The sequence below is a fragment of the Fundulus heteroclitus genome, chromosome 20, assembly GCF_011125445.2.
Source record: "Fundulus heteroclitus isolate FHET01 chromosome 20, MU-UCD_Fhet_4.1, whole genome shotgun sequence".
Taxonomy (NCBI): Eukaryota; Metazoa; Chordata; class Actinopteri; order Cyprinodontiformes; family Fundulidae; genus Fundulus; species Fundulus heteroclitus.
Genome location: NC_046380.1, coordinates 35,133,054 through 35,145,302, shown reverse-complemented (window position 1 = coordinate 35,145,302; position 12,249 = coordinate 35,133,054). Strand labels below are relative to the sequence as shown.

General features: G+C 41.6%; 1 protein-coding gene and 1 non-coding gene across 3 annotated transcripts; both read right to left on the bottom strand.

The window, feature by feature from the left end:
- Window positions 1-7: 7 nt before the first annotated feature.
- rab7a (RAB7a, member RAS oncogene family) lies at window positions 8-7,791 on the bottom strand. Of its 2 annotated transcripts, none has more exons than XM_012862185.3 (6): window positions 7,670-7,791; window positions 5,446-5,508; window positions 5,165-5,291; window positions 4,805-5,023; window positions 1,605-1,733; window positions 8-1,494 (listed from the first exon to the last, which is right to left on the bottom strand). In XM_012862185.3, the coding sequence occupies exons 2-6, from the start codon at window positions 5,496-5,498 to the stop codon at window positions 1,399-1,401; spliced, it is 624 nt and encodes a 207-aa protein (XP_012717639.1). In that variant the 5' UTR covers window positions 5,499-5,508; window positions 7,670-7,791; the 3' UTR covers window positions 8-1,398. The 2 variants fall into 2 exon arrangements, with proteins under 2 accessions (XP_012717639.1, XP_012717638.1); XM_012862184.3 differs by having other exon boundaries at window positions 7,408-7,742.
- Window positions 7,792-11,964: 4,173 nt separating this feature from the next.
- On the bottom strand, window positions 11,965-12,037 carry trnaf-gaa. The gene has a single exon. It is a non-coding gene; the product is annotated as a tRNA-Phe (tRNA).
- Between the last annotated feature and the right edge of the window lie 212 nt (window positions 12,038-12,249).

Here is a 12,249-nt window from a genome sequence, read left to right as displayed (position 1 = left end):
TGCAGGCTTAGTTCAAGATTTTTATTATCCATATTACTTGAAACGCAAAGACATTTTTGAAACAATGTAGATGTTGTGCATTACCATATCAGGCCAAATACGTCCAGATTTCTTTTTAAGAGTCTCTCATAGTTACAGTTATGCATGTTATCCTAGACTCTACGGTCGATTTCTAGCTCTCAGTATGATACAAACCAACAGTTAAAGATCCAATCTGTTAAAATAAATGAAAAGCACTTAAACTGTTTGCTGCCACAAGCAAGTTGGCAGAGTCGGAGATTTACAACAGCATTATTATTTTTTTCCTTCTCTGCCTTCCCTAAACCATGATTGAAAGATTTTTTTTAATTACACACAAAGTCTTGTAAAAGAAACTCATCTGCTAATGGGGGAGTATTATTTCAGAAAAAGCTCTCCGCCGTGTCGATTCGCTTGGCGCCTGAACGGCAAAAGATTGAAAGAACCTTCATCTTCCCGACGAGACAAACAGCGCTTCGATCCAAAGTACCACCCTGAGCTACGCTTGCACTCATTGTGGCTCAAACTAAGTCATCTCCACAACTTCTAGCTACTGGGTATGACGGCATGATCGCAAAGTGAAGGAAGAACTGTACATACATGCCAGATGGACTTTTTTTTTTCTTTTTTTGTTCCTTGATTCTCAATTATATGCCAGTTTTTAAGCATCGGCCACCCTTACCATCACCTGATCTACTCGTTTACCTTGACGCTAAAGCCCCTGCCGCAGCACGGACGTTTCTTTCACGCGGCTTTGATCGTATTCCAGGGTAACGGGCGTTTTGCGTAAAATCCGAAGCAGCAGCGTTTCCTCTGCATGTGCAGCGGTGGTGAACTGACAAAATAACCACCACGATTACAGACATTTTTGATTTAAAAAAACAAAAAGAAAAAAAAAAACAAAACACTATTTGTCTAATCTAAGAAGTTCAAAATACATACAGAAGTAATGTTTTGATTTTCCCACTTTTAAGTATCAAAATACAAGCATTTGGGAGCACACTGGGAGTGAAAGCAGAAATACGTGTGAAACAGGAGGAGATTAAGCCCAAACCACTGAGGCCGAGGAAGAGGGCACAGACTGGGAAGAAACAGGCATCAGACAAATAAACACCCAATTCTTTCCTTGAAGTATTCTTTGGACTAAAAGACTATTTGATAGAAAATGTATTTTCGTATGTATATATATATATATATTTATATATATTTATAAGGAAGTGGGTGCAGCATGTTTGTAGTAATATACTCTTATGAGTGGGATGCTGCTTGTATGTTGGGCGTTAGGGCTTAACACAGTGGGGCCATGGGAGAGGGGATAAATAGACAAGGCAAGACAGGGTGATGCAGGCGATGACCAGCCCCTGACCATCCTCAGCGTCCTCAGCAGCTGCACGTCTCTGCTGAAGGCTTAGCTCGCTCGTTCCTGTCCAGCTTTATCGGCTCGGGGAACTCGTTGTACAACTCCACTTCGGTCTCCTGAGATCAGACAGCAGAGCCAGAGTGAGTGTAAGGGAACTGCGTGAGTTAAACTTAGCAGACGTTAGCATTCCAGGGTCAGATAGACGTCCCTTTCGTCCTCCCGTTACCTGTTTAAGAGCGTTGCGTGCGATAGTCTGGAAGGCCTGCTCTACGTTGATCGCCTCTTTGGCGCTGGTTTCGAAGTACGGGATGTTGTTCTTGCTCTGACACCAGGCCTGTGCTCGTTTGGTTGTTACCTGTAACGCAGAGGATCTGATGTTAGTCACTAAAAACGAGAAAAAAAAAGAAAAAAAAACTGACTGGTATGAGATGATTTCAGACTGGACTGGAACGCGGAACGTGTTGTCTTCATCTGATCAGCGAACGCACCGCCCCTAAGTGTTGGATGCTGCTACTGGAAACAGAATGCTAAACATCAGCTACTGTCGATATTAGTGAGGTTTAAACATGAATCCAGACGAAGCAGAAAAGCCGAGAGACGCTCTCTTTAAGCAGCTTTTTTCTACAGCTGAATGTCTGTTGGTGATTTAGGGGAATAGAAGAGAGAAATGAGGCTGCGGCAGATTCCAGTGATTTCTCCGTTACATACTTTGTAGTTTTGCTCGTTTTAGAACCGGACTTCTCCAGGTATAAAAAACAAGCAGTCTGCCACATGACATCGCTTGGTTACTGTCTGGAGGACATTATGTCCGATTGGTGATGCAGTGAATGGACGTGGAACCAGAGCTCAGCAGCTGCCAGGAAGACTGCGCGCTCTACAGCAGAGTTGCTCTCTTTGGGCCATTTTGAAGGTTTTAACCATTCAGTTGTCCAACATGATGGATTAGGGATTTGTAAACGGGGTGGAAATCTTCTAGATAAAATAAAGCAGCACCGTGTAACTTTTAGTCACTAGGGTGCACTATACTTGTAACTATCAGGTTCAGTGGCGCTGTTGGCCACTAGTAACACTGCACTGTTGCAAAAATTAAACAGTCTCTCTTTGTGTTTTGGACCAGCAGAAGCCCAGAATTGAGTAAAGACAGAGCCACGTTCACCCCTATAGATTATACTCAGAGTATCCCTTTGAAATGGAGAGGATGAGGCAGAGTCAGGGGGAGAGGGAGAGGGAGGGGGAACTCCATGAGCCGTGGAAGGAAAGGACCGGGAAGACCAAAGGCTTGATCATCTGATTATGAAAGGCTACAGAGACTTCAAGAGAAGAGCTGACATGCAGGTTTGTGAACTATATTTTCTGTATTTTGTAATATTAAACATGACCATGACAAACTTTGACTCGTGGACGACAAAAGTAGAACCATGTAAGGCTGGCTCTCAGAGTGCCGTACAGTGGACTAGGTCACATGACCCATTCAGAGCCGGATCAGCACCTCTCAAGTCACATTGGCAGGTTTTTGAGAAGCAGGACCTACACTGAGCATCCATAGAGCAGCACTGTGCTGTATATTAACCTGAGAAATCATTTAATGTATCTCAAATCATGCTAATACGTGGGTCAAAACGTATACGGTGCTGCTTTATAGGGAACTAGCCACATAATATAACAACCCTCCAAAAAAAAACATATATTAATCTTTAATATCAAATAATATTTCAGAACGCTGGGTTAGTGGATATTCAGAGTCATTTCTGGGGTAAATTCCTGCATACTTTTCCATTTCAGAAATCTCAGGAGCCTAGACCCAGAGTCAAATTATGGCAATAAATTACTCCGTGAAACTACCTTGCTCGGTAGCAGGGTTGTTTGGGCAAACTGAGTTTTTCCTAGTTTTTAGCTGAGATCTGCAGAAAAAAAAAGAGTCAGAAAAGAAGTGTCCTTTCTGGAGGAGCCTGTATGCTGGAGCGCAAATATGTCACAGAAAACTGAGAGGCTGATCAGACCACAATTAAATGTCTTATCGTTTCTGGGTTAATATAATTTCAAGCGTTACCGTTTTCCGCCGCTGTCATTGATTTATCTCAACATACTCAGCAAATGAGAGGACGCTCTCATTTCTGAACAATTTCTATACGCTGCTCTTTGCTTTTATGCCATCGGCAGCTTTTTAATAACGTGGGTGAGGCAGAAAATTATTCAGAGGCAACTATATAATATGTTGCGCTGTCAGGAATGTTACTGTTGCACTCAGTTATAGTTTAAAGGTGTTCCATAGTCAGAGACCCACAAGATTAATAAAAGAACTACACAGAATGAAAACAATCATTTATTCTGTATCAAACTGTGAGACTTCCAGCTCTAATTTTCCATTCATATATTTTAGTTTCATTCATATATTCCCCCTCTCATATCACTGACTGTCTGACTGATCCTTGACTTTTTCAGCAATTCCCTGCTTCTAGCTTGCTTTTTCAGCAGCAACAGCATTGTTTCTTTTTGTTAGTTATGGTTTCATATTCTCCTTATGCCTTCATTAAAGATTTCTAATTCCACTCAGGGGAAAAGCACAATTTGATGCTTCTCATTTCCATTGTCATGGTGAATCTCATCATCTGCGTTCTATTGATGAGGGCTTCTTTCAGGCTCATGCTTTACTCAGGGTTCTATTAGACGCTGAGATTATATTACCTGACTGATATCACCAGCTCTGAAACCGAAAACACTGAGTATGACAGCGTGAGGTAGAGCTACTCAGAGCAGCAGCTTTCTACTCAGAGTAGATCGGCCATTGTTCCTGAAACGGGGCCCAGATAGTGTTCATTTCTTGTCCTTTTTGAGCCTGAAAAGAAGTTTGCACCAGGCAGGATGAGCAGACGTAAACATTCTTGTGCCATCTGCCGACAGAACTATCAGAAAGCAAGACGGCGACAATTGACGCAGCTACTGTAAGTGCCAGTAGACCATTCAGCAATGCCTCACATCAAAGGGACAGCTCGCCGTCACTTCGAAGACCAACCTAATCGCATTTTCTTTCATGGTTCATCTTCTTTTCCTCTTTTCTTTTCACACCTCCGCTAGCTGTTGCTAACTCGCTCGGCTCCATTGCTTCTCCTGGTTTACTCTTTGCACGCATGCGCAATATCGTACTTGTGGTCACGTAGCCTTGTTAAATATACACGTCGTTGCTTTGTTTACTAACGATTAGAGCAGAAGCAAAAAGAGGAAATAAAATATGAACAAACAGGACGCAACAATTGAATGAGAAAACCAGAGTGAGCCACTGGCGTAGGAATTCGTAGAAAGTCATAGTACGTGACGAGGCGCCTTTAAGGTCAACAGAAGTTGGTCAGGGGTCTTTAAGAGAAGCACCAATAATCATTTAATCAAATACTGTGGCTTAGAAATATCACTGGCTAATAAAAAGCTAACCTGTCTGTTCTCCAGGTCAATCTTGTTCCCCAGCACCACAAAAGGGAAGTTCTCTGGGTCTCGTGGGCTAGCCTGAATCAAGAACTCGTCCCTCCAGCTGTCCAAGGTCTTGAAGGTGTTGGGTGCAGTCACATCAAACACCAGAACGCAGCAGTCTGCTCCCCGGTAGAAAGCCACACCTAAGGACTGGAACCTCTCCTGACCTGCAGTGTCCCAAATCTGTAACAGAACAGTTACAATCTTATTTACATCCACATGTCCTGCTTAGTATTTGACATGAACTCAGATGTTTTGTAGTTTGTGACTCTCTTAAAGCTTTTCTACACCAAAAGGACACAGCGTTACAAGTAGCGTCAATACCTGCATCGTGACCAGTCTGTCATCTACCATCACTTCTTTCGTCAGGAAATCAGCACCAATTGTGGCTTTGTACTGGTTGCTGAACTTCTTATTCACATACTGGTTCATTAACGAGGTCTTCCCAACGCTACAGCAACAAAGAGAGCATACACATGCACAACCCATGTGGTGAAAAACAGGAGGACAAGAAAAGTCAGGATTGTTTAAACCTGGAAGTGGCTTTTTCTCCCGCCTGGAGGTAATCATTCAGACCCTACGGAAAACGTGGAGCGACCGCTTACCCAGAGTCTCCGAGGATGATGACTTTGAGTAGCACTTTCTTCCTTGACGTCATGGTTCCACAGCTGTGGAGACAGTGACAAAAGTCAAAGGAGAAATAAAGAGGAAACAAAAAGTGAAGCAGTTAGAATTTTTTTTATTTTTCAGAAACCTATTCATTATATTTACAATTCAACAAACAACATTTTGTATATCCAAATATTTTGTCCCCCATTCTATTTCTCCTCTTCTACGCCTACCTAAACCTGGAGAATATCAAGTTCCATACTTCTATACATTTTTGAAGACCTCACAGAAACCCTGAGCCCGACAGCCCTTCACATTAGGCCTGCCCCATGTTAGAAAGTCCTGCCATGGCGATAATATTGGTAAATGTTGGTATCAGTTGATTTTCCCATCTGTACTTTCTACACTCTGACCTTTAGAATGTGGCTCTGTCCAGCAGGCTAAACGTTACATTAGCATGTACAACACAAGTTCATAACACTTGGTATATATTAGCCAGCATTTATCGCTCTCCGGTTCTTTGCCGTGGAAAGACTGCACACACTGATGCTGCGATGACGATACGATATATAGTAACCAGGACTAGCTCGAATACAGGCTCGTCTTGGCAGTCAGCCTTTGAATATGGACCAGCACATTCCTTTCTTCTTTTTTTATGGCTAAAAAACAAAACAAAAATAAGTGAACAGGTTCATAAAGCAACATACAAAAAAAAAAAAAAAAGAAAAGCTGACTGGACTGGAAATGCAACAAGGGAGTTTTTACTGACCGAGTTGGAACATCTGTCTGTTACTTTTCTCTAATATCTATACCCAGTGCATACTGCTGGTTCATGCTAATGAAAACAGCTTAGATTCTGATACATTTAACGAATGGATGTGTGCTACTAAACATCTCATATCCATTAATCTAAACACGGTGACTTGTGCAAAAAAATAAATAATAATAATAATAATTTTGTAAGACTAGAAATTAAAATCTTGTGCAAAATCACTTGATTCTGAGTCACTCTGTCCCCATCATACTATACTAATTTATTATTAAAGCACAGGCGGTACAGAGAATGTGCAAAGACAGAGAACAGGAATAAGACAGTTATAAGCCATCATCCAAATATTACAGTAGCATCCTCCAATCACGGTAGGGGGGGTTACTCGTGTAACAAGCAGGGAGCTCGGGAAGACATCACAGAAAACTTCCGACTGGCGGTCTAGCCTGTTGCGCAATAATAACCTCCTCATAAAGCCGTAATGGCTCAAAGTCCAAACTCTATTACAGGGAGGTTTAAAACCCATCACCGCGATCAGGTGACGCGGCGAGCCAGCCGACGCCGAGAGGAGAGTCACAGACTCCAAACAACACGTACGACTTCGATGTACTAAAAGTCCACGCCAACGAGCAGCCACGGACGGCCGGAGGCTAAACTAGCACAGAGCTATCTTTGCAGCTCGCATAATCTGAACCCCATGACACTGTGTCAGGGACCGATCACATGGCTTTGAACACACGACCGACGGAGCCGTGACTTGCAGGCTGTGTGAGCAACAACAAGTGCCGTGGCTGCAGCCTAAATGGTCACCGGCATCGTTCACCGTTGACAAACCCGACTCTACGTGTTTTTACGCTGGTCAGCCGTGTCACGCATCCACGGGTACAATACGGGAACGTAGACTTCAAACACGCTTTCGGTCGATTAGCGAGGTAAACAATTGGTCAAGCTGGTTGTGGGGTAAGAAAATTAACAGAAAACCAAGGAAGTCAACTTCAAACAGGTCCTATTGTGTACAAAATCAGCTTTAAACTATTTCGGGGTGAATTGTGCAACACACAATACCCCACTGGTAAACAATTAGGTAACGTTAGCTAAAGCGGGGGGAACGTTCGTATTTATGGTAATTACATTACGACAGCAGTGATATATTGTCAGGAACAAACAGATTAAGTCGCTACACACCAACCTGGACGACGAGCCTTCAGATTAAAAAAGAAATTTAAAAAAAAATCAAAGGAGGACTTTTTTTTTCTCTCCGAGTGTGATGGAAGAGCTAGCTTAACACGCAGGACGGCTAAAAGCTCCGGCAAATATTACACGAAGCAACGCGTTCAGGGCGACGACAGCTGTCCGACGGCCAGCCTCTCCACTAAGCCTCTCTGTCGAAATCAATGCCGTAAATGTCGGAGTGAAATGACTACATGTGACGGGCGTTTTTAGACACTCACTTTTCCTGTCAGGCTAAGCGGCTAGCTGCTAGCTGAACGGAGCTCTCTTCACTTCCTCCAAAACAAGATGCGCTCGTGAGGGCTGACGTCACGCGCAGGTCACGCCTTGTTGCGCGAGAACCAATAGAAGTCGCACATGTTGCGTGCATCCAGACTTCAGACCGATTTCATTTTCATAGAAATGGCACTAGGCTTGTTTTAGGAGGGGCTGAAGCCTCCCTAAAATATTCTCAAGCCCCACTAAATGATTTGGTGTATTTTTATTTTATTTATTTATTTATTTGTATTTATTTTTTTTACAAAAAAAAAAAAAAAACTGCCAGCAAATTCAAAATATGTAGTCTGAATATGAGTTTATATAAACGATTATATAAATTGGGATTCTTAACTCAACTATGATCATAAATCTGCCAGTTTCTCTTTACTTCATTGTTATAGGTAGAGCCCCACATCACTTGATATCCATTCCGCGTTTTCCTTGCGACCTTGTTTTCCGCATCTTGCACACAGGAGTAGCAGGTCAGCAGAAGATACAGGGAGGGATTGATAGATAACAAAGTAAGTATTACCATCACTGCTTGTAGTAACAATTAGTTAGCTCCAGCCTCCAACTAATAGCCTAAACTTCCATGCAAGTAATGAAGCAAGTATTCTCTGTTTGACAAATAAAAACCTGATTTACACTCCATATGAGAGAGAAATACGTTCCAGTCAGTGGCGACTGGCCCATAGGGGGCGCTCGGGCGCTGCCCTCTCTCTAGATGTGGAGGGGGAAAGTCAATATATAGAGAGATTTTAAAAGTATTATTAATGTCAGTTTTTACTTAATAGTACGTGGCTACATGTTATAAGAATGACTAAAACACTTCTACTAATTGACTCTACCAATTGACTCTCATTTAACAGTGCATTTCCACCAACAGAACGTATCATTTATCTTCTTCTACACTTTTGGGGCTGTCACCACTGAGCTATATTATATAGCTCAGTGGCTGTCACTCAAGGAGCCCCACAGGTGTAGCGAAATAACCAATCGTATACTGTTGCTAGGGAAAATTTATAAATATTTGGCCAATCAGCATCGCCAAAATGAGTGGACCAGTTTACGCGTGACGTCACGAGCTACGTCCGCGCTACATCCGGGTCCTGCGGGTTAGCAAAAACAGTACTGTTTTCGCTTACCACCGTGACAAAACGGGTGATTTAGAGCGTACTTTTAGTTTATTTTTGGAATCTAAACAATGCCTACGACTTGTTGTGCTCCCTGTTGCACACAGAGGCATTCCAAATCGTCGGATGTACGTTTCTTTCGTTTACCGAAGGACGAAGAAATAGGAAAGAAATGGATAATTTAAATGAAAAGGACACATGCAAACAATCCCAATGGACTGTGGCAGCCATCATAGTACGACAGTCTACAGTTTACGACAGTCTTGCAGTCTACACTTCATCTCCGGTAAATACAACTTAATTTTTCACTAGTCATTGTTCTACTTAAATCATTATATAAATAAAAAACAAGGATACATATTTAAGTCAAGACGTAAACGTTCGTTTCGTAATAATATACGTACATGTACAATGTATGCAAACCCTCTGGCATGAGTCTGTGAAAAGGATTAATAAGACCAAAATAATCCTTTGTGAACAATGTTTTTTTATTAATTAAATGCTTATTGTGGAATCGTAGTCATTTTCCGACTTTTAATTTAAATACATGTACTGGGTTAGGCAGGGAAATCTATTGGCCAGCCCCACCAAGATTTTTTTTCACCAGCCGCCACTGGTTCCAGTTGTAAAAGAACGCTGCCACTTTGGTAACTAGTTAGTCCAAATGCATTGGGAAGGTCCTGGTGACCTGCAGGAGTCAGGACAAAGGAGCACAGAGAGTGAGAGGGGAGAGACTGGAAGGGTAAGTGAAGTAAGGGTCACCAACCTGTAACAGCCTAATGAGAAGCAGGACGGTCTAAAATAGACATGACATTCATCAAAGATCTTTAAAAAAAAAAAGAGATATTTGAATTATCATTGAATTATGATTTTCCTTTGAGTGGATTTAAAAACAACAGTATTAACGTTTATATAAAATTAAAATAAAAACACCTAATCTAATGTGAACACGTGGAGTATTGTTGTATAAATAAGTGTTACTTGTATAATAATTTATAATTTTGAATGGAGCGATGCTGATGATAGGCACATTTTTATGCCGCTAAAACAGGGACAGTACTACATAATTCACTTTCTGGATTGTGTTGCTGAAATCAAAGCATGGATGTCCATCCATCCATTTTCTAACACATCTATCCCTGTTGGGGTCACGAGGGGTTGCTGGTGCCTATCTCCAACTGTCAATGGGCGAGAGGCGGGGTTCACCCTGGACAGGTCGCCAGTCTATCGCAGGGCAACACAGAGACAAACAACCATTCATGCACACACTCAAACCTATAAGGAGAATTTAGAGAGACCAATTAACCTAACAGTCATGTTTTTTGGACTGTGGGAGGAAGCCGGAGTACCCAGAGAGAACTCATGCATGCACAGGGAGAACATGCAAACTCCATGCAGAAAGACCCAAGGTGGACTTGAACGCTGCAAGGCAGCTACCCACTGCTCCAGCATGCATGGATGTCGTGGATTTTTTTTTTTTTTTTTTTACATTTATTTATTTGCATTTTCATGAACAAATAAAACTGAGGTATTGTTGTTTAAGCCCATTAATATATTTAAACGGTCAATGGCTTGTACTTGTATAGCGCTTTATCAAGTCTGACGACCCCAAAGTGCTTCACACTATAGTCATTCACACACACATTCACACCCTGACGGTGGTGAGCTGTTAGTAGCCACAGCTGCCCTGGGGCAATGAGAACTGACCACTCCTGTTTTGGCATCTCCACATTAGCTTCCGGTTTATTTCAGAATTGAATTTAAAGCTCTTTTATTTGTTTTTAAGGGTGTTCATGGTCACGCCCTCAGTATGAAAAAAAGTATGCTCGCTCAGGTCGGCAGATCAGTTACTGTTGGTTGTCCTGAAGCCAAAGAGGAAGTTGAGAGGTGAGCGAGTGTTTTCAGTCACTGCCATCAAACTGTGGAATAAGCTGCCATCAGACAGGCCGACGCACTTGCTGTTTTTAAATCTTCTCTTGAAACCCATTATTTCTCATTGGCTTTTAACTCAGTTTGAGAAGGTATACAGCACTTTGGTGAACTGTGTATTTTATAAAGTGCTCTATACATAAAGCTGTATTGTATAAGGCAAGGCAAGTTTATTTGTAAAGCACATTTCAGCAACCAGACAATTCAAAACAGGGGCGCTGCCAGGGATTTTGGGCACCATGAAAAGAAATCTCATTGGGCCCCACAATAGGCCGGCAGAAAATGTTGATACCGTTTTACATAAAACTATGCAACTTAATATTATTTTTGGTTATCATGCCCATATTTGTGAAAAGAAAAACCTGACAGTTACATGGTAGGGGAAGCACTGTAAACACAATGAAATTAATTTGGATTGAATTATTTGCTGCAAGATTGATACTGTATAATCCAAAAGTCGTCTATTTGTTTAAATACTTGGACATAACATTTTCTTAAGATTAAATACCTGAAAATACTAAACTAAAATACAAATTAACCTCTTCTATTAAAAGGAAATGCTAGCATAATCTGTGGGGAAATAAATAAAATCTCAGCAAACAACATCATCAATAGCAAATTGGCCAGTTGCCTTTTATGGTTCATTGTAATTTGAACATTATTGTCTATTGAACAACACAAATAAATAAATAAATAATAAATACAATTATTAGCAGATGTTAAACTAAGTCAAGTTGGGTCACATATAAACGAAAAACAGCAGAACTTCGTCTTGCAACCTTATTCACCTTCACTGGCCCTTGCTCAGTCTTTCTCACCAACGTCGGGCCTTCTCACTAGCAAAGTCACTGATCAGGTCATTGAAGTTCAGCTTTCTGGCCAACTGACTCTCAATGGACACAGTATGTCAAGACTGCAAAACCTTTCCTGAGACACAGAGGATTTTTTAAAATCAATTTCAGCTTACTGAAAGTCTTCTCACCACCAGCAACAGTAACTGGCAATCTTAGAGCTAATAAACTGAGAAATGTCAGAGAGCAATTCAATCTAGAACCGCCACTGCTGCAAACAGAAGTGATGCTCAAAACACATGCAAAGGCAAAATGCTGCAAGTAACAAAAAAAAAACCTACAAGTTAAGACACCACAAAAGTCTAATTTGAAAGGGTGAAAGAGAAAAAGTGATCCTTTGTGCCTTGCCGAAACCCGGGATCGAACCAGGGACCTTTAGATCTTCAGTCTAACGCTCTCCCAACTGAGCTATTTCGGCGATGATCGAAAACCATAATACCACAAACGGCGATTTAAAAACCTGTACGGGTTCTGTGAAATGTTCTTTCTATCCTTCTGTACACGCAAATTATTGCTATTCTCAAATACACCTGACACGATACTGTGTCTATTGGGTAGACATGTTCAGCTAATTTGTTCCAACTCACTCCCAGCACGCTTTTGTGTGTGTGTGCGCAGTGACGTCATCAC

Bases quoted from the DNA above. Each gene is read 5' to 3' on its own strand.
- rab7a (XM_012862185.3), bottom strand. From the start codon at position 5,498: ATGACGTCAAGGAAGAAAGTGCTACTCAAAGTCATCATCCTCGGAGAC. The intron at 5,292-5,445 runs GTAAGCGGTCGC...TTGTTGCTGTAG, and splicing joins ATCATCCTCGGAGACTCTGG to CGTTGGGAAGACCTCGTTAA. The intron at 1,734-4,804 runs GTTAGCTTTTTA...TCTGCGTTACAG, and splicing joins TTGACCTGGAGAACAGACAG to GTAACAACCAAACGAGCACA.